The sequence below is a fragment of the Bison bison genome, unplaced genomic scaffold (genome assembly GCF_000754665.1).
Source record: "Bison bison bison isolate TAMUID 2011002044 unplaced genomic scaffold, Bison_UMD1.0 scf7180017864324, whole genome shotgun sequence".
Taxonomy (NCBI): domain Eukaryota; kingdom Metazoa; phylum Chordata; class Mammalia; order Artiodactyla; family Bovidae; genus Bison; species Bison bison.
Genome location: NW_011494896.1, coordinates 10,656,371 through 10,679,401, shown reverse-complemented (window position 1 = coordinate 10,679,401; position 23,031 = coordinate 10,656,371). Strand labels below are relative to the sequence as shown.

Here is a 23,031-nt window from a genome sequence, read left to right as displayed (position 1 = left end):
ATATATATATATATATTTCCCCCCCTCTCATCCTTCTCCTGGGCTCCCCTGCTTCCAGTTTCTGTGCCCTGACTCTTCCATCCTTGGTACATTATGGTGTGGCTTCCCTATAGGTTTGAAAGTTAACACTATAGCACAGAGGAAAAAAAAATGGGCTTTGGGTTCATACAGACCTGGCTCAGACAGCAATGGTGAAGTCCTTGCCAAATTACATCAGCTGTCTCATTTAATGTCTTCATCTGTAGGATGGGGAGAGTAATCGCCACATGTCACCGTGGGAGGAAGTGCTTTCCACGTTAAACATTTGCTGCCACTCATCTCTGTCAGGGCTGCCACAAGCTGACCACACTGTGGCCCCAGCATCACTCCTGGGTAACAGAGTAGCGCGGGTCACTCTGCCCTTCAGGCTCTTCAGGCAGATTGGTTGGCTGATACTCGATAGCTGGGGCTCAGGCCTGCCCTCAGCTGTGAGCAGGGAACTATTTTCCCATTAAACAGATGAAGAGGGTGAGGCAGACTCTTTATTTGTGTTGTAAAGAGTCAGCTGCCTGCAGAGCTTAGAGCCCCAGGCAGGTGAGGGGCACAGTGGTCAGGTGGGCACAGCTCCCTGCTTTGAAGAAGCTCCGGGTGCTTCCAGCATTGATTTCCACCCCACAACTCAGGCGGGGAATCTGGTGCTGACTGACCCTCCTCTGCTCTCCAGCTCCTCCCTCACATCCCCCCGATGGTGGCGTCTCTGGTCAAGGAGGACTCCAACTCGGGGACCAGCTGCCTGGAGCAGTTGGCGGAGCTGGTGCACTGCATGGTGTTCCGGTTTCCCGGCTTCCCGGATCTGTATGAGCCCGTCATGGAGGCCATCAAGGTGAGCGACAGTCCCCACTGTTCCCGCACCCCACTCTGACAAAGGTGCCAGTTGGGGCTTTGCTCAAGGCCATGCTGCAGGTTGGTGGCAGCCGTCCCTCCTTTAGCCCTTGACTGCCTCCCGTCGTCTCCCCCGGCGCATCCTGTGCTTCAGGCACCCTGAGCCACCTGCCATTCCCCTAGATGGCTCTTCCTGTCTTGACTGTTCTGAGCCTTTGTACGTGCCAATCACTCTAACTTAAACTCCTCTCTTGTTCTGCCTGGATAGCTTCTGCTGCTCCTCCTAAGCCTTCTTGAAGGCTCTGATGACTCTGAATGAGCCCCCACCCCAGCCCTGTCCCTTGGCTGGATCATGGCCTCTTTGAGCTTCCACAGCCCTAGTCCATCCCTCTGCCACACAGCGTCACTATCTGTGTGTCGGTCTGCTCTTAGACTGAGCGCTCCAGGAGCAGACTTATGCTACACTCTGTGCCAGGCCCAGGCTGGGAACTGTGGACGCAGGCATGAGGCAGATCAAATCTCCTCCCTGTGAGAAGCTCACAGCCTAGTGGGGTGACTGACGTGTTTACCCATAACTCTGATCTAAGCAGCTTATGAAATACCTGTGAGGATCAGCCCAAGAGCAGTGAGGAGGCAGAAGAGGGACAGATCTCCTCCAGTCAGAGGTGGAAGCTGCAAGGAAGAAAAGGCTTCTGAACCCAGCTTCATCTGAACAGCTAGGACAATAACCAGTGTTTGTAGCTAGAGTCACACTTGCCAGTGTCTTCTAATACATTCTGTCTTCTGTTGCTTACTAGAAACCTATGAGGCAGGTACTGATGTTTCAGTTTCATAGATGAGGAAAATGAGACTCTGAGAGGTATGGTATTTTATTCACAGTCATGGAGATAGTGAGAGATGTAGCCAGGGCCCAGGGTTGCCGAGCCCTTTCCCACTGCATGATACAGAGGACAGGTTCAAGTGTGGGTGACGGATGTCCAGGTAGGTGGTGATCCTTTTAGGACCTCTGATCTGACTTCCATATCTGTAACACAGCAGATAAGTAACCTGAGAAATGTCCCATTGGAAAACACCCAGAAATGCTTGTTAAAATATAACAAACATCTTTTTAAGTATATAGCTGAGCTTGCAAGAGAGTAAGTAAGGATCCACAGGGTCTGAAAAGGAAGAGAAAATCAAATTCCAGAGTGGCGAATGAGAGGTGATACTCTTTAGCCATGAGGTGGGGAGGGAGGTTGGGTGAGATGGCCAACCTCAGCCCCCACGGGGCATGAGCTGGTGGGGACAGGAGTTGAGGTTAGGGCCTGCCGTCAGGAGGGAGTTAGTATCAAGGGGCCCCTGTAATTCGGGACCCAAAAAAGGCTTTACTATTAGCAAAATGATGTTCTAGAAAAAATACACATGGTCCCAAATAGACATCAAGGAAAGTTCTCCGGCTTGGATTGGGAAAAAAGAAATTTGTCATCACTGGACTGCTCTCATCTGATTTTAGGGGTTCAGGTTCATATCTTTTTCTGCAGTTACGGGACCTCTTAAGCTCAGATACTAACACTGAAAGTGGTCATAAACTTGTAATACCCAAGGGTTGCCTGATAAAAGCAGAAAAGAAACCACTTTCAAGCCACAAAGATAAAATTCTATTAAAGATGAGTTTATAATCCCCAAATACAAAACACACAAGGGAACAATCCACCATGAATGAGAGTAGGAAAACACAACATTTACCTGTCATTTACTTGGATTTTCTCAGTTCTTCCAGTTGAGCATGAGAGAGTTGTTTTTTTTTTTTTTAACAGTCAGAACTAACCAACAGCAGAAGCAGCTGCCTTATTAGATCATGAGCTCCTTGGCACTGGAGGTGGTTGAGCAGAGGAGACAGGACTCAAACTTGTTGGAAATGACTGTTCTTGTGAGCTTCTGATGGGCAGGGACCATGTCGTTTTGATCTGTGTGTCTAATAAATGAGTGAATGAACAGGACTGTGGTGTGACGTATGGTATCATGGAGGTGTGAACAAAGAGGGAGCATGGCCCTGAACTGGGCACCAGGGGAAGCTCACGCTGAGGAAGACCCAGGTTTTGCACACTGGAGGCTGTGGCCTGATCCAGGGGGTCGAGGTGAGTCTGCAAATACATATGCAATTGGCTGTAGGGAGTTAAGCTCTATAAGACAGGTGTAGATAGTGTGAGGGCCCCCACTTGAGAAGATTATGGAAAGTCTTCTGGAGAGGGGATATAGGAGTTAGACCTTGAGGGACAGGAACTGGGAGGAGGAGGCCAGGGGATAAGGTGTGGGAGCAAGAACGTGCATGTCCAGTTTGGTGGTCACATGTGGTGGAAGGGAGGCAAGACGAGAAGATGGGCAGAAAATAGGGCCGAGTGACTGCATGGTCCAGCAGATCTGGGCTTCTCAACGTCTCCTCCGAAGTACTTGACCTCAGAACAGGGGACTTACCCCAAGCAGCCTGACACAAGCTCAGTTTCTGTAAAATCTCATGTCATCTCAAAGATTCAAGTATATGCTTCATAATTATAAACATCTGTTTTAATAGAAACATATTTTTCTTCCTTGGATTTTAGCTAATATAGATCTAGGAAGATGTGTGATACTTGCTGTATGGCTTTGACTGCCTTTTGGTACAAGCTAGTTTGAGAGGCAAGTCTGCCAAGTATTAATAGGATTTATTGTTTATAAAATTCTTCCACATTTTATTCATCCTTTGAATTGTTTTTTAGTTGCTAAGTCATGTCAGACTCTCTGCAACCCCACTGACTGTGACCTGCCAATCTCCTCTGTCTATGGGATTTTGCAGGCAAGGATACTGGTGTGGGTTGCCATTTCCTTCTCCAGGGAGTCTTCCTGACCTCTATATACAGGCACCTTTATAAATTCTGGAAAGTTCTCTCACTTAGGGAGTTGTGTTAAGTTATGGCAGTTTCTCTGGGGGCTGTGGTCCTTGCTGAGGGAGCTACATTTTATGTAGATTTCTAGTAACAGGAGGAGCTTGAAAGTTATTTGAAAGTTTTTGTTTTATTCTCTTTATTCTCCTATGAGTACAAAGTTACCTTCTTTGGGAAAAATGACATTTGATTTTTTTTCTAGTGTGGATATTTTTACATTTTGTGGTGTTGGGGAGCAGAGAGTGTTGGTTCTGTCTTTTTGTCCCTATTTGTTCATGTTGTGTGTGGGTGGGGTTGAATTGGCGATCGTAGGAAGAAAAAAGAAGGGACTACAAAGTTACTGAGCCCTTAGCTTCTTTTCTTTGGGTTTCTCTGGTGGCTCAGCTGGTAAAGAATCTGCCTGCCAGTGCAGCAGATGCAAGAGACGTGGGTTCGATCCCTGGGTCAGGAAAATCCCCTGGAGGAGGAAATGGCAGCCCACTCCAGTATTCTTGCCTGGAAAATTCCATGAACAGAGGGGGCTGGCTGGCTACAGTCCATGTGGTCGTAAAGAGTTGGACACGGCTAAGCACACATGCCTAGCTTCTTGCCTCAGGCACCTCCTATATTTTTACTATCTGTGGGAAGTGACTGACTAATCTGATAAATTATCTGATAAATAGTCATGGGAAATGAGTGAGCAAATGTATTAATCCACTGCCACTGCTTGAGCCCTGCCTTTTGCACTGATGAGGGCTTTCAGTGCTGAGCTAGTTTGAAGCTCAGGAACCTTAGACAAATCTAGGAACTGTGCTAAGATCTGGAAATAAGAACGGGGCTAGAGGAACTGTCATGAATATCACTTAACTCTAGTGAATAATATTGCATTATTATGCTAGGGTGTCTTTCTTTAGACTATGTCCTCCTTAGAGCCAGTGCTTTGGTTATACTCTCTTCAGTGCGGCTCTCCAGTGTGAAAAGGGTAATGAATGGTAAAGTGTGCTAACCCCTGCGCCTGTGACCAAGGACTCATACCTCAGACCCCCAGGATCCTCCCACCGTCCTGACTGTGGGATCAAGTTCCCAGGGCTGTGTGTGTGTGGTGTTGACTAATTTGAAAAAGCTGACTGTGCGAACTTTAACGTGAAGAAGGTATAAATAGGAGCAGGCCCCATGAAAGTATAGCGTGCTGAACTGACATACGAGTAGGAGTGTCCTCATTTGACAGATGAGCAAACTGAGGTCCAGGGAGGTTAGCTGACTGAGTCAGGCTGGCTTACTGACCACAGCCAGAGAGCTGTGAGGATAGGAGTCAGGACCAGGGTTGAGATCTCAGCACGGCTGGATTGGGCCAGGGGGCCAGTGTTGTCATTGCTTAAAGCGTGTCACATCCTGGACTCATCTTAACATATAGTAGAGTCTTCATTTACTGCCTCTTAAGAAAATCCTTTATCTGGGTCTTGGTTTTTTCATCTACATAGTGAAGATTTTACCCCTTTCTAAAGGCAGTTGTGGCATGAAAGATCATCTTGAAGGCCCACATGTCAAGATGAAAACCTAGAGTATGTTTGAAAGCAGGGGACAGTTCACACACATCTCTGTGACATTTTTTGGGTGGTGTGCTTGACCCGTGTGTAGTAGGCTGTACTCCAGGGTTTCCTGGAGGAGGTGGTATTCTTTGAGCTAACCCTGGTGCTCAGTGACCCTCTGGCTTGTTCCTCACTCAGGACCTCCATGTTCCCAATGAGGACCGAATCAAGCAGCTGCTGGTGCAGGACGCCTGGACCTCGCAGAAGAGTGAGTTGGCCGGCTTTTATCCCCGGCTCATGGCCAAGTCAGACACGGGCAAGATTGGTTTAATCAACCTGGGCAACACGTGCTACGTGAACAGCATCCTTCAGGCCTTGTTCATGGCTTCCGAGTAGGTGCTGTTTTTATATGTCTTGTCTGCCTGTGCCTCTGTCTGCTGGGCTTCCCGGTGTGTGGCGGTGGGGATGGGGGTGGGGATGGGGGGCTCCTGCTCTGTATCATGGGCACAGTTCCCTGAGGTCTCTGGGTAAGTGAAGGGCAGGTGAGAGTTCCCAGAGGGCTGCAGGCCATTGTCTAGGCAGTAGGTCAAGACTTGATGGGAACTTGAGATGGGGATTTTGGGGGCCAGGCTGCAGCAGGAAGTGGGTCTGCTGCGTTGGTCGACACACTGACTTTCCTCCTAGAGTCTGAGGGTGGACAGTGTCTTCCACTGTAGAACTTCCACCTTCCTTGGCATTAGTGAAACAAAATTGTTGTCGTCAGTGGGTACCTATTCAACTGATGACTTGCTTAAAGATCAATCAAGGTTTCGGCCACAGAAGCAGACATACTTTCCTCCCTATTTTCCTTTTTTTTAAAAAAATTTATGGCTGCACTGGCTCTTCGTTGCTTCTTGCTGGCTTCCCCTAGTTGGGGTGAGCGGGAGCCACTGTGGTTGTGGTGCGCAGGCTTCTTGCTGCGCTGGTTTCTCTTGCTGCGGAGCACGGGCTCCAGGTGCTCGGGTTCAGAAGTTGTGGCACATGGGCTTGGTTGTCCTGAGGCGTGTGGGTCTTCGTACCCAGACCAGGGATCGAACCCATGTCCCCTGTGTTGGCAGGCAGATTGCCAACCACTGATTTTCCTTTTTTGTGTGTGTGTTTAAAAATGCGCATAACATAAAATTTACCATATTAACCATTTTTAAGTATACAGTTCAGTGGTGTCAGATGGTATTCATAATTGTTGTGCAGCCGTCACTACCATCCATCCCTTTACCTCTTTTCCTGTTGTAAATCTGAAGCTCTATGCCTATTAAGTAATAACTCCCCATATTCCCATTCTCCCTTCCCCACAGCCTCTGGTAATCACCATTATACTTTCTGTGATTGTTGTCTCTGCTTTAAGTACCTCATATATGGTACTTGTCTTTTTGGCTTATTTCACTTCGAGATTCATCCATATTGTAGCGTATCGCAGAATTTCTTTCCTTTAAGGGCTGGGCAATATTCCATCGTGTGTATAAACCACATTTTGGTAATGTTCATTGGTAAAATGATAGACGTATGATTGCGTCTGTGTTTTACCTGTTATGAACATGGGGGCACAAGTGTCTCTTAGAGACCCTGCTTATGATTCTTTCAGATACATACCCCGAAGTGGAATTACTGCGTCATTTGGTAATTCTGTTTTTTAGACTTTTTTGAGGTAACCTCTGTCTTGTTCTCCGCAGTGACAGCACCAGTTTACATTCCTACAAACAGTACATAAAGGTGTAGATTTCTCTATATCTTTCCAACATGTCTGGTTTTTTGTTATTTGTTTTTTTAATAAGTCATCCTAATAGGTGTAAGGGTTTCCCTGGAGGCTCAGTGGGAAAGAACCCTCCTACCAGTGCAGGAGATGCGAGTTTGATCCCTGGAGAAGGAAATGGCAACCCACTCCAATATTCTTGCCTGGGAAATCCCATGGACAGAGGATCCTGACAGGCTATACGGTTGCAAAAGAGTCAGACGGGACTTAGCTAGTAAACAACAATAATAACAAATGGGTGTGAGGTGGTATGTCATTATGGTTTTTAATTTGCCATTTCTGTAATGATTAGTGAATCTTTTTATGTGCTTATTGGCCATTTGTGTCTATTCTTCAGCAAAATGTCAATTTAAATCCATTGCCTATTTTTGAATCAGGTTGTTTTTGTTGAGGTTTAGGAGTTTTTTTGTATGTTCTGAATATTAATCCCTTATCACATACATGATTTGCAAATATTTTTTCCCAGAGCCTTCTAGGGTTGTCTTTTTACTCTGTGGATAATCTTTTTTTAAAAAAAAAAATTTATTGGAATATAGTTGATTTACAGTATTCTGTTAGTTTCTGCTGTTTAGCAAAGTGAATCAGTTATACATAGACATATATCCACTCTTTTTTTAGATTCTATATAGGCCACTGCAGAATATTGAGTAGAGTTCCCAGTTCTATACAGTAGGTCCTTATTAGTTATCTATTTTGTATACAGTAGTGTGCCTATGTCAATCCCCATAGCCCACTTTATCTCTCCCCCCCTCCTTTTCCCCCTGGTAACTGATAACCATGACTAGTGTTTGTTTGTTTGTTTTACATCTGTGACTTTTTCTACTTTGTAAATAAGTTCATTTGTACCATTTTTAAAGATTCTCTGTGGAGTGGATAGTCTTTTTTTTTTTTTTTTTCAGTTGTTGAAAGAGGTTGCTTTTTAAAAAATTTACTTTTATTGAGATATAATTGACATATCACATGACATTAATTTCAAGTGTATTGTGTAATGATTCGGTATACCATTAGTTGGCCCTTGAACAGCATAGGTTTGAATTGCATGGGGCCACTTACATGTGGATTTTTTTTCTCATAAATATATTGGGAAAATTTTTGGAGATTTGTGACAATTTGAGAAAAAATTGAAGGCAAACCTTGTAGCCTAGAAGGTATGTTATGAATATATGAAAAATCTGTTGATATATAAATAACATAAAAAGTGTATGTTAACTGCTTATGTTATTGTTAAGGCTTCTAGTTGACAGTAGGCTATTAGCAGTTATGTTTTGGGGGAGTCAAAAGTTATGCATGGATTTTTGACAGCATGGGAGTTGGTGCCCCTAACCTCTGCATTGTTCAAGGGTCAACCATATGTCTATATTATGAAATGATCACCATAATAAGTCTACTTAACATCCATAACCACACATAGTTACACATTTTTTTGTTCTGATAAGAAATTTAAAGATTTATTCTCTTAGCGACTTTCATATTCGATACAGTATTACTAAATATAGGAACTATGCTGTACATTACATTACATTCTCAGGACTTTTTTTTGCAACTGAAACTTTGTTATCCTTTGACAACCTTCATCTATTTCACCCATACCCAATCCCCATCTCTGGCAACCATCGATCTGTGTTGATTCCACATATAATTGAGATGATACAGTTTGTCTTTTTCTGTCTGACTTATTTTACTTAGTGTAATGTCCTCAAGGTTTGTCTAATTGTCGTAAACGGTAAGATTCCCTTATTTCTTGTGCCTGCATAGTAGTCCATTGCATATATGCATACTGCATTTTCTTTATCTGTGCATGCGTCATTGGGCACTGAAGGTTGTCTCCATGTCTTGGCTCTCGTGAATAGTGCTGCTTTGAACACGGGGGTGCATGTATCTCTTTGGATTGTAATTTGTCAGGTGTGTGCCCGGGTGTGAGATTGCCGGATCATATGGTAATTCTGTTTTTAGTTTTCTGAGAAGCCTTCGTGCTGTTTTCCTTAGTGGCTGTACCAGCTTACATTCCCACCAACAGTGTAGAAAGGTTTCCACTGCCTCCTCCAGCATTTGTTATTTGTAGACTTTTTAATGACTTTTCTGACCGGTGTGAGGTGAATTGTAGTTTTGACTTGCATTTCTCTGATAGTTTAGTGATGTTGAGCATCTTCTCATGCGCCTACTGGCCATCTGTGTGTCTTCCTTGGAGAAATGTCTATTCAGGTCTTCTGCCAATTTTTCAATTGGGTTTTTGTTGTTGTTGTTGAATCGTATGACCTATTTGTATATTTTGGAGATTAAGCCTTCTTTCTTGTCTTTTAATATAAGCATTTTTAGTTATAAATTTCCTCCTTAGGAGCACCACTTTTGCTGTGTCACATAAGCTTTGGTATGTTGTGTTTTTGTTTTTGTTCATATCTAAGTATTGGGATCAGGGGCAGGAGGAGAAGGGGATGACAGAGGATGAGATGGCTGGATGGCATCACCGACTCGATGCACATGAGTTTGGATGAACTCCGGGAGTTGGGGATGGACAGGGAGGCCTGGCATGCTGCGATTCATGGGGTCGCAAAGAGTCAGACACGACTGAGCGACTGAACTGAACTGAACTGAAGTATTTTCTAACTTCCCCTTGTGATTTCTTCTTTGATCCATTGGTTGTTTACAAGTGTGTTGTTTAGTTTCAACAATTTTGTGAATTTTCCAGTTTTCTCTCTTACTGAATTCTAAGTTTATCTTGTGGTAGTCAGAGAAGATACTTTGTATGAGATCTATCTTTTAGATCTATTGAGACTTAATTTGTAGCTTAACTTACAGTCTCTTCTGGACAAAGGTCCCTGTGCACTTGAGAAAAATGTGTATGTTGTTGTTGTTGGGTGGAATGTTTCTTTAATATGTGTTAAGTTTCCCAGTTTCTCTGTTTATCTTCTGCTGGTTGTTCTGTTTGTTATTGTGAGTGGGGTCATGAGGTCCCCAACTGTTAATGTAGAATTGTCTATTTCTCTTTTCAATTTTGTTAACTTTTGCATGATTGCTTGTAATTAGGGGTGTAAATGTTTGTAATTGTTATGTCTTTTTGCTGTATTGAGCCTTTTATTAATATATAACGTCCCTTTTGTCTCTTACTACCTTTCTTGACTTAAAGTCTGTTTTGTTTTACATTAGTACAGCCACTTCTGTTCTCTCTTGGTTATTATTTGTGTGGCATTTAGTTTCCCATCCTTTCACTTTCAACTTCCTTGTGTCTTCGTATCTCAAATGAGTCTCTTACAGACAGTATTAAAATTGGATGTATTTTTATCCATTCTGCCACTGCCAGTCTCTTCTGGTGACAGAGTTTAATACATTTGCTTTTATTAAAAGCTTTTATAGAGTTTTTAAAATTTATTTTTTGATTGGAGGATAACTGCTTTACAATGTTGTGTTTCTGCTGTACAACAGTGTGAGCCTCTCTCTTGAGCCTCCGTCCCACGTCCCTGCCTTCCAGGCCATCACAGAGCACAGAGCTGAGCTCCGTGTGCTGCACAGCAGCTTTCCACTATCTGTGTTACACATGGTGGTGTATCTGTCTCAATGCTACTCTCTTAATGCATCCCATCCTGTCCTTCCCCCACTGTGTCCACACGCTCATTCTCTACGTCTGTGTCTCTTTTCCTGCCCTGCAAACAGGTTCATCAGTACCATTTTTCTAGAAGGGAACTGACTTCTGCCATTGGGCTATTTATTTCCCATAAACCCTCTAGCTTTTTTATCCTGCATTTCTTGCATTCCTGTTTTCTTTTGTGTTGAGTTGATTTTTTTTTTTTTTGGTTCAGTCCCCAGTTTGGGAAGATCCCTTGGAGAAGAGAATGGTAACCCACTCCAGTATTCTTATCTGGAGAATCCCATGGACAGAGGCGCTTGGGGGGCTACAGTCCATGGGGTCTTAAAGAGTTGGACACAACTGAGCGACTAACACTGCTACTACTTTAATAACATACAAAAACTCTGCTCCTTCACAGCTCTATCCCACCTCACCTTGGTTGTTGATATCACAGAATTACATCTTTATAATCATGTGCCCTAAAACATAAGCAAGTAATTCTTTTAGATGCATTAGTCCCCTGAATTATGTGGAAGAGTTTTGAATTTCAAATCAAAGTTATAGTAATACTAGCTATTGCATCAATAATTGTCTTTTTTCTTTACATATAATCATTCACGTATTTACCTTTGTTGAGATCTGTATTTTTCTATGTGACTTTTAAAAATTTATTTATTTTTAGTTGAGTGATGATTGCTTTATAATATTGGTTTGATTTCTGTCATACATCAACATGAATTAACCACAGGTGTACATATGTCCCCTCCCTCTTGAATCTCCCTCCCACCTCCCATCCATTCCTACCCCTCTAGGTTATTATAGAGCCCCAGTTTGAGTGCCCTGAGTCATACAGCAAGTTCCCATTGGCTGTCTGGTTACATATGTTAGTGTATATGCTTCCATGCTACTCTCTCCTTTCATCTCACCCTCTCCCTCCTTTCCCTCATCCTTGTCATGGCATCCGGTCCCATCACTTCATGGGAAATAGATGGGGAAACAGTGTCAGACTTTATTTTTTTGGGCTCCAAAATCACTACAGATGGTAACTGCAGCCATGAAATTAAAAGACGCTTACTCCTTGGAAGGAAAGTTATGACCAACCTAGATCGCATATTCAAAAGCAGAGACATTACTTTGCCAACAAAGGTCGGTCTAGTCAAAGCTATGGTTTTTCCAGTGGTCATGTATGGATGTGAGAGTTGGACTGTGAAGAAAGCTGAGCGCCGAAGAATTGATGCTTTTGAACTGTGGTGTTGGAGAAGACTCTTGAGAGTCCCTTGGACTGCAAGGAGATCCAACCAGTCCATTCTGAAGGAGATCAGCCCTGGGATTTCTTTGGAAGGAATGATACTAAAGCTGAAACTCCAGTACTTTGGCCACCTCATGCGAAGAGTTGACTCATTGGAAAAGACTCTGATGCTGGGAGGGATTGGGGGCAGGAGGAGAAGGGGACGACAGGATGAGATGGCTGGATGGCATCACTGACTCGATGGACGTGAGTCTGAGTGAACTCCAGGAGTTGGTGATGGACAGGGAGGCCTGGCGTGCTGCGATTCATGGGGTCACGAAGAGTCGGACACGACTGAGTGACTGGACTGAACTGAACTGTCCATAAATCTGTTCTCTATATCTGTGTTTTCACTGCTGTTCTGCGAATAAGTTCATCAGTACCATCTTTCTAGATTCTATATATATTTGTTAATGTATGATATTTATTTTTTCTCTTTCTGACTTTCTTCATTCTGTATAATAGGCTCTAGGTCCATCCACCTCTTTAGAATTAACTCAGATGTGTTCTGTTTTATGGCTGAGTAGTATTCCATTGTATATATGTACCCCAGCTTCTTTATCCATTCATCTGTCGATGGACATCTAGATTGCTTCCATGTCCTAGCTATTGTAAATAGTGCTGCAATGAACATTGGGGAATATGTGTTTTTCAGTTTTGGTTTCTTCAGGGTATATGCCTAGAAGTGGTATTGCTGTGTCCTATGGTGGTTTTATACCTAGATTTTTAAGGAATCTCCCTACTGTCTTCCATAGTGGCTGTATCCATTTAAATTCCCACCAGCAGTGCAATAGGGCTCCTTTTTCTCCTCCACACCCTCTCCAGCACTTATTGTTTGTGGATTTCTTGATAATGGCCATTCTGACCGGTGTATCTCATTGTAGTTTTGATTTGCATTTCTTTAATAATGAGTGATGTTGAGCATCTCTTCATCTGTTTATTAGACATCCATATGTCTTTGGAGAAATGTCTATTTAAGTCTTTTGCCCACTTTTTGATTGGGTTGTTTGTTTTTGTGGTATTGAATTGTATGAGCTCCTTGTATATTTTGGAAATTAATCCTTTGTCACTTGCTTCATTTGCTATTATTTTCTCCCATTCTGAGGGTTGTCTTTTCACCTTATTTATAGTTACATTTGGTGTGCAAAAACTTTTAAGTTTAATTAGGTCCCACTTATTTATTTTTGTTTTTATTTCCATTTTTCTAGGAGGCGGGTCTTAAAGGATCTTGCTGCGATTTATATTATACAGTGTTCCGCCTGTGTTTTCTTCTAAGAATTTTATAGATTCTGGTCTTACATTTAGGTCTTTAATCCATATCAAGTTTATCTTTGTTTGGTGTTAGAAGTGTTCTAATTTCATTCTTTTACACATAGTTCTCCAATTCTTCCAGCACCATTTATTGAAGAGCTCTTTTTCCCATTGTATATTCTTGCCTCCTTTGTTAAAGATAAGGTGTCCATAGGTGCATGGATTTATTGCTGGGCTTTCTGTTTTGTTCCACTGGTGTATACTTCTGTTTTTGTATCAGTACCATACTGTCTTGATGACTGTAGCTTTGCAGTATAGTCTAAAATCAGGTAAGTTGATTCCTCCCAGCTCCATTCTTTTTCCTCAAGATTTCTTTGGCTCTTTGGGGTCTTTTGTGTTTCCATATGAATTGTGAAACTTTTTGTTCTAGCTCTGTGAAAAATGCCTTTGGTAGTTTGATAGGGATTGCATTGAATCTGTAGATTGCTTTTGGTAGTACAGTCATTTTCACAATATTGATTCTTCCCACCCAGAAACATGGAATATATCCCTCCATCTGTTTATGTCATCTTTGATTTCTTTCATCAGTGTCTTAAAGTTTTCTGCATACAGCTCTTTTGTTTCCTTAGGTAGGTTTATTTCTAGGTATTTCATTCTTTTTGTTGCAGTGGTAAATTGCACTGATTCCTTAATTTCTCTTTCTGATTTTTCATTGTTAGTATACGGGAATGCAAGTGATTTCTGTGTATTGATTTTGTATCCTGTGACTTTACTAAATTCACTGATTAGTTCTAGTAGTTTTCTGATAGTATCTTTATGGTTTTCTATGTACAGTATCATGTCATCTGCAAACAGTGAGAGTTTTACTTCTTCCTTTCCAGTCTGGATTCCTTTTATTTCTTTCTCTTCTCTGATTATTGTAGCTAGGACTTCCAAAACTATGTTGAATAATAGTGGTGAGAGGGTACCCTTGTCTTGTTTCTGATCTTAGAGGGAATGCTTTCAGTTTTTCACCTTTGAGAATGTTTGCTGTGGGTTTGTTGTATATGACCTTTATTATGTTAAGGTAGGTTCCTTCTATGCCCATTTTTTGAAGAGTTTTTTTAAATCATAAATGGGTGATGAATTTTATTGAAAGCTTTTTCTTCATCTATTGGGATAGTCATATAGTTTTATCTTTCAGTTTGTTAATATGGTGTATCAGATTGATTGATTCGTGTGTATTGAAGAATCCTTGCATCCCAACTTGATCATGGTGTATGAGCTTTTTAATGTGTTGTTGAATTGTTTGCTAGAATTATTATTGCAGTTTTTGCATCTATGTTCATTAGTGATATTGGCCTGTAATTTTCTTTTTTTGTAATATCTTTGTCTGGTTTTGGTATCAGGGTGATTGTGGCCTCATAGAATGAATTTGAAAGTGTTCCTTCCTCTGCAATTTTTTGGAAGAGTTTCAGAAGGATAATAGACATTAACTCTTCTCTAAATGTTTCATAGAATTCACCTGTGAAGCCATCCAGCACTAGGGTTTTGTTTTTTGGAAGATTTTTGATCACAGTTTTAATTTCAGTGCTTGTAATTGGCTTGTTCATAATTTCTGTTTCTTCTTGGTTCAGTCTTGGAAGGTTGAACTTTTCAAAGAATCTGTCCATTTCCTTTAGGTTGTCCATTTTATTAGCATACACCTGTTCATAATAGTCTCTTATGAGCTTTTGTATTTCTGCATTGTTGTAACCTTTCCTTTTTCATTCCTAATTTTGTTGATTTGATTTTTCTCCCTTTTTTTTTCTTGATGAATCTGGCTAATGGTTTGTCAATTTTATCTTCTCAAAGAACCAGCTTTTAGTTTTATTAACCTTTTCTATTGTTTCCTTATTTTTCAGTTATTTCTGCTCTGATCTTCATGATTTATTTCCTTCTAACTTTGCAGGTTTTTTGTTCTTCCTTTTCCAGCTGCTTTAGGTGTAGAGTTAGGTTGTCCATTCAGTGTTTTTCTTGTTTGTTGAAGTAGAATTGTATTGCTATAAGCTTCTCTCTTAGAAGAACTGCTTTTGCTGCATCCAATAGATTTTGTGTTGTTGTGTTTTCATTGTCATTTGTTTCTAGGAATCTTTTGATTTCCCTTGTTTCTTCAGTAACCTCTTTGTTACTTATACATTTATTATTTACTCTCTATGTGTTTGTGTTTTTTTGCAGTTTTTTCCCCTGTAATTGATATCTAGTCTCATACCCTTGTGGTCAGAGAAGATGCTTGATACAATTTTAACTTTCTTAATTTTACTGAGGCTTGATTTGTGACCCAAGATTTTCTGTGTTACTTTGAGGTTCTGACTTGTGTGTTTTCTTTTCACCTTGTAAGACTCCTTTGAGCCTTTCTGTATGACAGGTCTGCTGCTGCTGCTGCTGCTAAGTCACTTCAGTCGTGTCCGACTCTGTGCGACCCCAGAGGTGGAAGCCCACCAGATTGCCCGTCCCTGGGATTCTCCAGGCAAGAACACTGGAGTGGGTTGCCATTTCCTTCTCCAATGCATGAAAGTGAAAAGTGAAAGGGAAGTCACTCAGTCATGCCTGAGTCTTCACGACCATGAATTCCTTCAGCTTTTGTTTATCTGGAAATGTCTTGATTTTTCCTCACTTTTGAAGAACAATTTTGCCAGATTTAGGATTTTTGGTTGACAGTTTTTTTTTGTCCTTTGAGCATTTTGAATATATCTGTCCACCTTCTTATGGCCTCCAAAGTTTCTGATCAGAAAATCTACTGATAATCTTATGAAGGATCCTGGTATGTGATGATTTGCTTTTCAGTTGCTGCCTTCAAGATTTTGCTGTTTGTCTTTTGAAAGTTTGATTATAATCAGTCTCACTGTGGGTCTCTTTGAATTCTTCTAATGGATTCTGTTGAACTTGGATGTTTACATTTTTGTCTTCATCAAATTTGAGGAGTTTTCAATCATTATTTGTTTCAGATGTTCTTTCTGCCCTTTTTTCATTCTCTCCTCCTCCTTCTGGGCCTCCCACAGTATATTGGTCCTTCTGATGGTGTCCCATGGACCTCTTAGGTTCTGTTCACTCTTCTTCAGTCTTTTTTCTTTCTGTTCCTCAGCCTTGATAAAATTCCATTGTCCTGTGTTGAAGGTCACTGAGTTGTTGTTCTGCCTGCTTAAACCTGAAAATTTACCTCTATTAAGTTTTAAAGTTCATTTATTGTACTTTTCTGCTCTAGAATTTCTTTTTTTGTTTCTCTTTTAGTTTTTCTCTTTATTGATATTTCGATTTTGCCCACAAATCATTTTCTTGACTTTCTCCATTCTTCTTTTAGTTATCACCTTGAAGACCATTGCTTTAAAGCCTTTGTCTCATACATCTGCTGTTAAGTCTTTTTCAGGGACAGATTTTGTTGAATTATTTTTTTTTTTCCTCTGAGTGGGCTGTACTTTTCTGTTTCTTTGTATGCCTTGTGATTGTGGAGCTTTGGATATTTGTTAAATAATATGGGAACTCTGGAAATCAGATTCTCCTTCTTCCCCTGGGTTTTGTTTTCTTTTGTTTGTTTCATTTTTGGTTGCACTGGGTCTTCATTGCAGCATGCGGGCACAGCAGTTGGGCTGTGTAGGCTTAGTTGCCCCATAGCATGTGGGATCTTACTCGCCCAACCAGGGATTGAACTTGAGTTCTCTGCACTAGAAGACACATTCTTAACCATGGGACCACCAGGGAAGTCCCTGCTTTTGTTTTTTATTGTTATAGTCTGTCTCTGTGCTGCAGGGCAGCCTGAAGTATAAATTTAATGTCTTCTTATGTCTTTTCTGAGGCTTTCAGATGGGCATGTGCAGTCATTTTCTAGTTTTTCCCACATGTGCAGTTGTCTTTTAATGCCCTAGTCACTAACATTTAGCTCCTCAAAAGGGAAAAACGAAAAATGAAGCGGTGAAGTAGGAAAGTGGGAGTGGGGAGAGTGCTGGCCTTCTAAGTCTCCTGGAAGTCATAATTTAGCTTGAGGTGGAAGGATTTGTAACAGTGGTGGAACCTGTAACAGTGATGGCTGCCCATGTCTCTGTCTGCATCTGTGTGATCAGGAGCAGCAGCTGGAGCAGGAGTCCTTAATACTGGGGGATGGAGTCCTTTTTACCCACCGCAGCTCCTGCAAGATGTGTGAAAAACACTCCAGGAGCGTGTGCACAGCCGTACTCCTTCTGTGCAGAGAACTGAAACTGACTCCAGCTCACCCTGGAAGCTTTCGCCTGGAAGTTGCAAGCCTTTAACACACTTCAGAGTTCCCAAAATAGTTACATTAGACAGATTCTGCCAGTACAGTTATTGTCGAGGTGGGGAGACAGTTTCCTAATACATCCTACTCTGCCATCTTCCCAGAATCCTCTTTCTTCTTTAGAGTAGGTTTGGTTCCTCAGATGATAAAGAATCTGCCCACAATGCAGGAGACCCAGGTTTGATCCCTGGGTCAGGAAGATCCCCTGGAAAATGGTATGGCTACCCACTCCAGTATTCTTGCCTGGAGAATTCTGTGGACAGAGGAGCCTGGCAGGCTACAGTCCATGGGGTTGCAAAGAGTCAGACATGACTTAGGTTTACAGAAAATTGACTCTTATGTTTACAGAAAATTGAGAGGAAGATTGATTTTCCATGCCCTGTGTTCTCACAGTTGCATTGCCTCCTCTGTTATCAACATCACTAACCAGACTGGTACTTTTTCTTTTCCCGCTGAGGAGAAACCTGCACAAAGACAAACTGTAATCACCCAGAGTCCAAATTAACATTATGTTCACTCTGTATTGTACATTCAGTAGGTTTGGAAAAATGTATAATGACACCTATCATTATGGTATCATATAGCGTGTTTTTAAAATTTATATTGGAGTGTAGTTGATTTACAGTGTTGTGTTAGTTTCAGGTGTACATCAGAGTGATTTAGTTACAAATATATATCCATTCCAGAGAAGGCAATGGCACCCCATTCCAGTACTCTTGCCCGGAAAATCCCATGGACGGAGGAGTCTGGTGGGCTGCGGTCCATGGGATCTCTAAGAGTTGGACATGACTGAGCAACCTCACTTTCACTTCTCACTTTCATGCATTGGAGAAGGAGATGGCAACCCACTCCAGTGTTCTTGCCTGGAGAATCCCAGGGACGGGGGAGCCTGGTGGGCTGCTGTCTATGGAGTCGCACAGAGTCGGACATGACTGAAGTGACTTAGCGCAGCAGCGGCATATATCCATTCTTGTTAAGATTTTTTTTTTTCATATAGGTTATTATAGAATATTGTTGAGTTCCTTGTGTGATACAAGAGGACCTTGGTGGTTATCTGTTTTATGTATAGTGGTAGTATATACTAGTCTCCAATTCCTAATTTATCCCCCCACCTTTCCCCTTTGGTAAACATAAATTTGTTTTTTATGTCTGTGAGTCTGTTTCTGTTGTATAAATAAATTCGTTCGTGTCATCTTTTTTTAGATTTGACATAGAAGTGCTGTCATAGGATATTTGTCTCTCTATCTCACGTACTTTACTAAGTATAATAACCTCTGGGTCCATCCATATTGCTGAAAATGGCATTATTCCATCATTTTTTATGGCTGAATAATATTCCATTGAGTATATTTACCATTCTTTATCCATTCATCTGTTTATGGACGTTTAGATTGCTTCCATGGCTTTTTTTTTTAATTAATTATTTTAATCGGAGGGTAATTACTTTACAGTATTGTAGTGGTTTTTGCCATCCATTGACATGAATCAGCCATGGGTGTACATGTGTCCCCCATCCTGAACCCACGTCCCACCTCCCTCCCCACCCCATCCCTCAGGGTCATCCCAGTACACCAGCTTTCAGTGCCCTGATTCATGCATCGAACGTGGACTGCTGATCTGTTTCACATACAGTAATATACATGTTTCAGTGCTATTCTCTCAGATCATCCCACCCTCGCGCCTTCTCCCACAGAGTCCAAAAGTCTGTTCTTTATATCTGTGTTTCTTTTGCTGTCTTGCATAGAGGGTCATTGTTACCATCTTTCTAAATTCCGTATGTAGGGAAGTTCCGGGCAGAGGTCCAAGTGCCAGCGAGTCCTGTTAGGTGTGCGTGGAAACTAGGGTCATGGCTGCGCCCGGTCCAGCGCTCTGCCTTTTCGACGTGGACGGGACCCTGACGGCCCCGCGGCAGATTTTGTTGCCATGGGCACAGATTTTGTGAGGACGCTCATTCTGACCTCCCCCTTGCATGAATCAGTCACTGAACAGCAGCCATTCAAACTTGGGACTGGTTCCAAGTGGCCTCACTGTCTTCAAGTTCTGTCTCTACCCTGCTTGGTTCAGGCCGGATGGTAGCAGTGAAAATTACCAAAGACATGGATTGCTTTCTGCAAAAACTGAGGCGGAAGATCAAAATTGGTGTCGTCGGCGGGTCGGACTTTGAGAAAGTACAGGAGCAGCTGGGAGATGACGTTATTAAAAAATATGATTACGTGTTTCCAGAAAATGGCTTGGTAGCATACAGAGATGGGAAACTCTTGTGTAAACAGAATATTCAAGGTCACCTGGGTGAAGCCCTAATCCAGGATTTAATCAACTACTGTCTGAGCTACATCGCGAAAATCAAGCTCCCGAAGAAGAGGGGCACTTTCATAGAGTTCCGTAATGGGATGCTGAACGTGTCGCCGATCGGAAGAAGCTGCAGCCAGGAAGAACGCATTGAGTTCTACGAGCTCGATCGGAAAGAAAACATAAGACAAAAGTTCGTGGAGGATCTGCGAAAAGAGTTTGCTGGGAAAGGCCTCACGTTTTCCATAAGAGGCCAGATCAGCTTCGATGTCTTCCCCGATGGCTGGGACAAGAGGTACTGCCTGGGACACGTGGAGAAGGACGGCTATAAAACCATCTATTTCTTCGGCGACAAAACCATGCCAGGCGGGAATGACCACGAGATCTTCACAGACCCCAGGACGGTGGGCTACACGGTGGCGGCGCCGGAGGACACGCGCAGGATCTGCGAGGAGCTCTTCTGCTGACTGGCCTGCACCCCATGGGAGGGGTTGCTCCCTGTGGGAGGGCTCCCCCCAGCCCACCCTGCAGTCCTCGCTACCATCCCCGCTCGGCAGGGGAATCGCCCTCCGTTTTCAGGGCCAGAGAAAAAGGCTTGTCAAGAACGGTTCCCAGGACTGCCTCCAGCAGAGAGTTACATCCCCACCCGAGTCTCCGACCACCCCCACTCTACCCGATAGGTGCAGTCACAGTGCCCCCAGGGGTTTTGTTTTTAAACTTCCCCATCATTCCAGAACAGTCCAGAGAGAATGAAATGAGTGATCCTGGACCCTCCCTCTTCATGGGTCTCGTGGAAAATATAACAGATGTTCATGTTGGGACCCCCTGCATCAGCACTGGAAGGGGGCTCTCTTGATGAGAAAGGACAGGACGTTTATGATGAGGCCGACCCCAGCACAGACAGTTAAGACATTTCCAGAAATGAAGCCCATGAATGTCTGCGCTGGCCCAGTGACCACTGACCCCTGGGACTTTGCATGTCACTCGCTGAGGACTCGGGGTAGCTCCATATCCACTACACATTGAAGAGCCCGTTGGTTCCGGAGACATGGATGGTGGAACCAACAGCCCCGCCGAGAACTGGCCCGCAGGCCGCCCGAGATGCTGCTCTGAGCCCCCAGCCCCGCGAGTGCCGAGGCCTTCACACTTCACTCCTCAGGGATCAGGGAAGGGCCTGAGCTGCTAACAGATCTGGAGCCCGGTCTTTGAATAATAAGTCCGCCCCCTCCCTCACTCCCTCACCCAGACTTTGACCCCAGGGCTGGAGCAGCTCTGTCAGGCCTCTAACCCTGTCTCCCCCTCTCCTGCCTCCTGCAAGTTCCTGTGTGGCTGGAAGGACAGCAGCTCTGGCCCTCACCCAGAGCATGGACATGAGCTTTCCAAGAAAACGGTTCACACATCATTTTTCAGCTTTGGTCCCTCCAGACCGGGGTGGGGTCAGTCCAGGCGTGACCTCTGCTGGGGACTCTCAGACCTGAACCTGAATCTGGGGGTGGGGGAACTGGAGAGGGGTGTTCTGGCACCCCACTAGTTGATCCCCACCAGGTGCCTTCATCACAGAGGAACCTGGTTCCCCCCTAGCCTCCCCTGAGCCCAGCTTGTCTTAGCCTGGAAGAGAAAAGCAGCACCAGTCTGGAGGTCAGCCCCAACCGGCCCCGCCCGCAGTCACGTGCTAGGGTGACCGTTCTCAGTGGTCCCCAGGACTCAGCAGTCCTGGGGCATCTTTCCTGGCTGGATTTTAAATGATACTGCAATGATCTTTCAAAATGAAAAGTAGCAAATTAAAGTGATTTTATTGGTAAAAAAATAAAAATTAAATTCCGTATGTATGCATTAATATGCTGTATTGGTATTTTTCTTTCTGACTTACTTCATTCTGTATAGTAGGCTCCAGTTTCATCCACCTAAAAAATTAGGGTTAGGGTTAGGGTGGATTATAGTAGGCTCCAGTTTCATCACCTTCACTCAAATGCGTTCTTTTTAATCTCAATTCAGTTTAGTCGCTCAGTTGGACTCACTCAGTCGTGTCCGACTCTTTGTGACCCCATGGACTGCAGCATGCCAGGCTTCCCTGTCCATCACCAACTCCTGGACTTTACTCAAACTCATGTACATTGAGTTGGTGATGCCATCCAACCATCTTATCCTCTGTCATCCCCTTCTCCTCCTGCCTTCAATCTTTCCCAGCATCAGGGTCTTTTCCAATGAGTCGGTTCTTTGCATCAGGTGGCCAAAGTATTGGCATTTCAGCTTCAGCATCAGTCCTTCCATTGAATATTCAGGGCTGATTTCCCTTTGGATGGACTGGTTGCATCTCCTTGCAGTCCAAGGGACTCTCAAGAGTCTTCTATAATACCACAGTTCAAAAGCATCAATTCTTCTACACTCAGCTTTCTTTATAGTCCAACTCTTATATCCATACATGACCACTGGAAAAAACATAGCTTTGACTAGATGGACCACTCCTCCTGTGCAGTGACTGCTTATTCTAGGTATTTTATTCTTTTTGATGCAATAATAAATAGAATTGCTTATTGATTTCTCTTTCTGATCCTTCATTGTTAGTGTATAGAAACGCAACCAATTTCTGTGCATCAATTTTGTAACCTGAAACTTTACCAAGTTCATTGTTGAGTTCTAGTAGTTTTCTGGTACATGTAAGATATTAAGAAGATGTGGCAAGAATACACAGGAGAACTGTATAAAAAAGAGCTTCATGACACAGATAATCATGATGGTATTGTCACTCACCTAGAGCCAGACATCCTGGAATGTGAAGTCAAGTGGGCTTTAGAAAGTATCAGTAGGAACAAAGCTAGTGGAGGTGATGGAATTCCAGTTGAGCTATTTTAAATCTTGAAAGATGATGCTGTGAAAGTGCTGCACTCAATATGCCAGCAAATTTGGAAAACTCAGCAGTGGCCACAGGACTGGAAAAGGTCAGTTTTCATTCCAATCCCAAAGAAAGGCAATGCCAAAGAATGCTCAAACTACCGCACAGTTGCACTCATCTCACACGCTAGTAAAGTAATGCTCAAAATTCTCCAAGCCAGGCTTCAGCAATATGTGAACCGTGAACTTCCAGATGTTCAAGCTGGTTTTAGAAAAGGCAGAGGAACCAGAGATCAAATTGCCAGCATCCGCTGGATCATGGAAAAAGCAAGAGAGTTCCAGAAAAACATCAATTTCTGCTTTATTGACTATGCCAAAGCCTTTGACTGTGTGGATCACAATAAACTGTGGAAAATTCTGAAAGAGATGGGAATACCAGACCTTCTGACCTGCCTCTTGAGAAACCTATATGCAGGTCAGGAAG

The 23,031-nt window shown here is 43.0% G+C and overlaps 2 protein-coding genes across 2 annotated transcripts in view; both read left to right on the top strand.

Moving 5' to 3' along the window:
• Window positions 1-23,031, top strand: part of USP35 (ubiquitin specific peptidase 35) — a 66,953-nt gene that overhangs the window by 11,716 nt on the left and 32,206 nt on the right. The window contains exons 6-7 of the mRNA XM_010853254.1: window positions 704-862; window positions 5,468-5,661. Of these exons, the coding sequence (XP_010851556.1) occupies window positions 704-862; window positions 5,468-5,661 (353 nt within the window). The remainder of the gene's footprint in view (window positions 1-703; window positions 863-5,467; window positions 5,662-23,031) is intronic.
• On the top strand, window positions 19,273-20,357 carry LOC104998161 (phosphomannomutase 2-like). The gene is made up of 2 exons (XM_010853227.1): window positions 19,273-19,337; window positions 19,507-20,357. Exons 1-2 carry the CDS (start codon window positions 19,273-19,275, stop codon window positions 20,180-20,182), a joined length of 741 nt encoding a protein of 246 aa, XP_010851529.1. The 3' UTR covers window positions 20,183-20,357.

Bases quoted from the DNA above. Each gene is read 5' to 3' on its own strand.
- LOC104998161 (XM_010853227.1), top strand. From the start codon at position 19,273: ATGGCTGCGCCCGGTCCAGCGCTCTGCCTTTTCGACGTGGACGGGACC. The intron at 19,338-19,506 runs GATTTTGTTGCC...GATGGTAGCAGT, and splicing joins ACCCTGACGGCCCCGCGGCA to GAAAATTACCAAAGACATGG.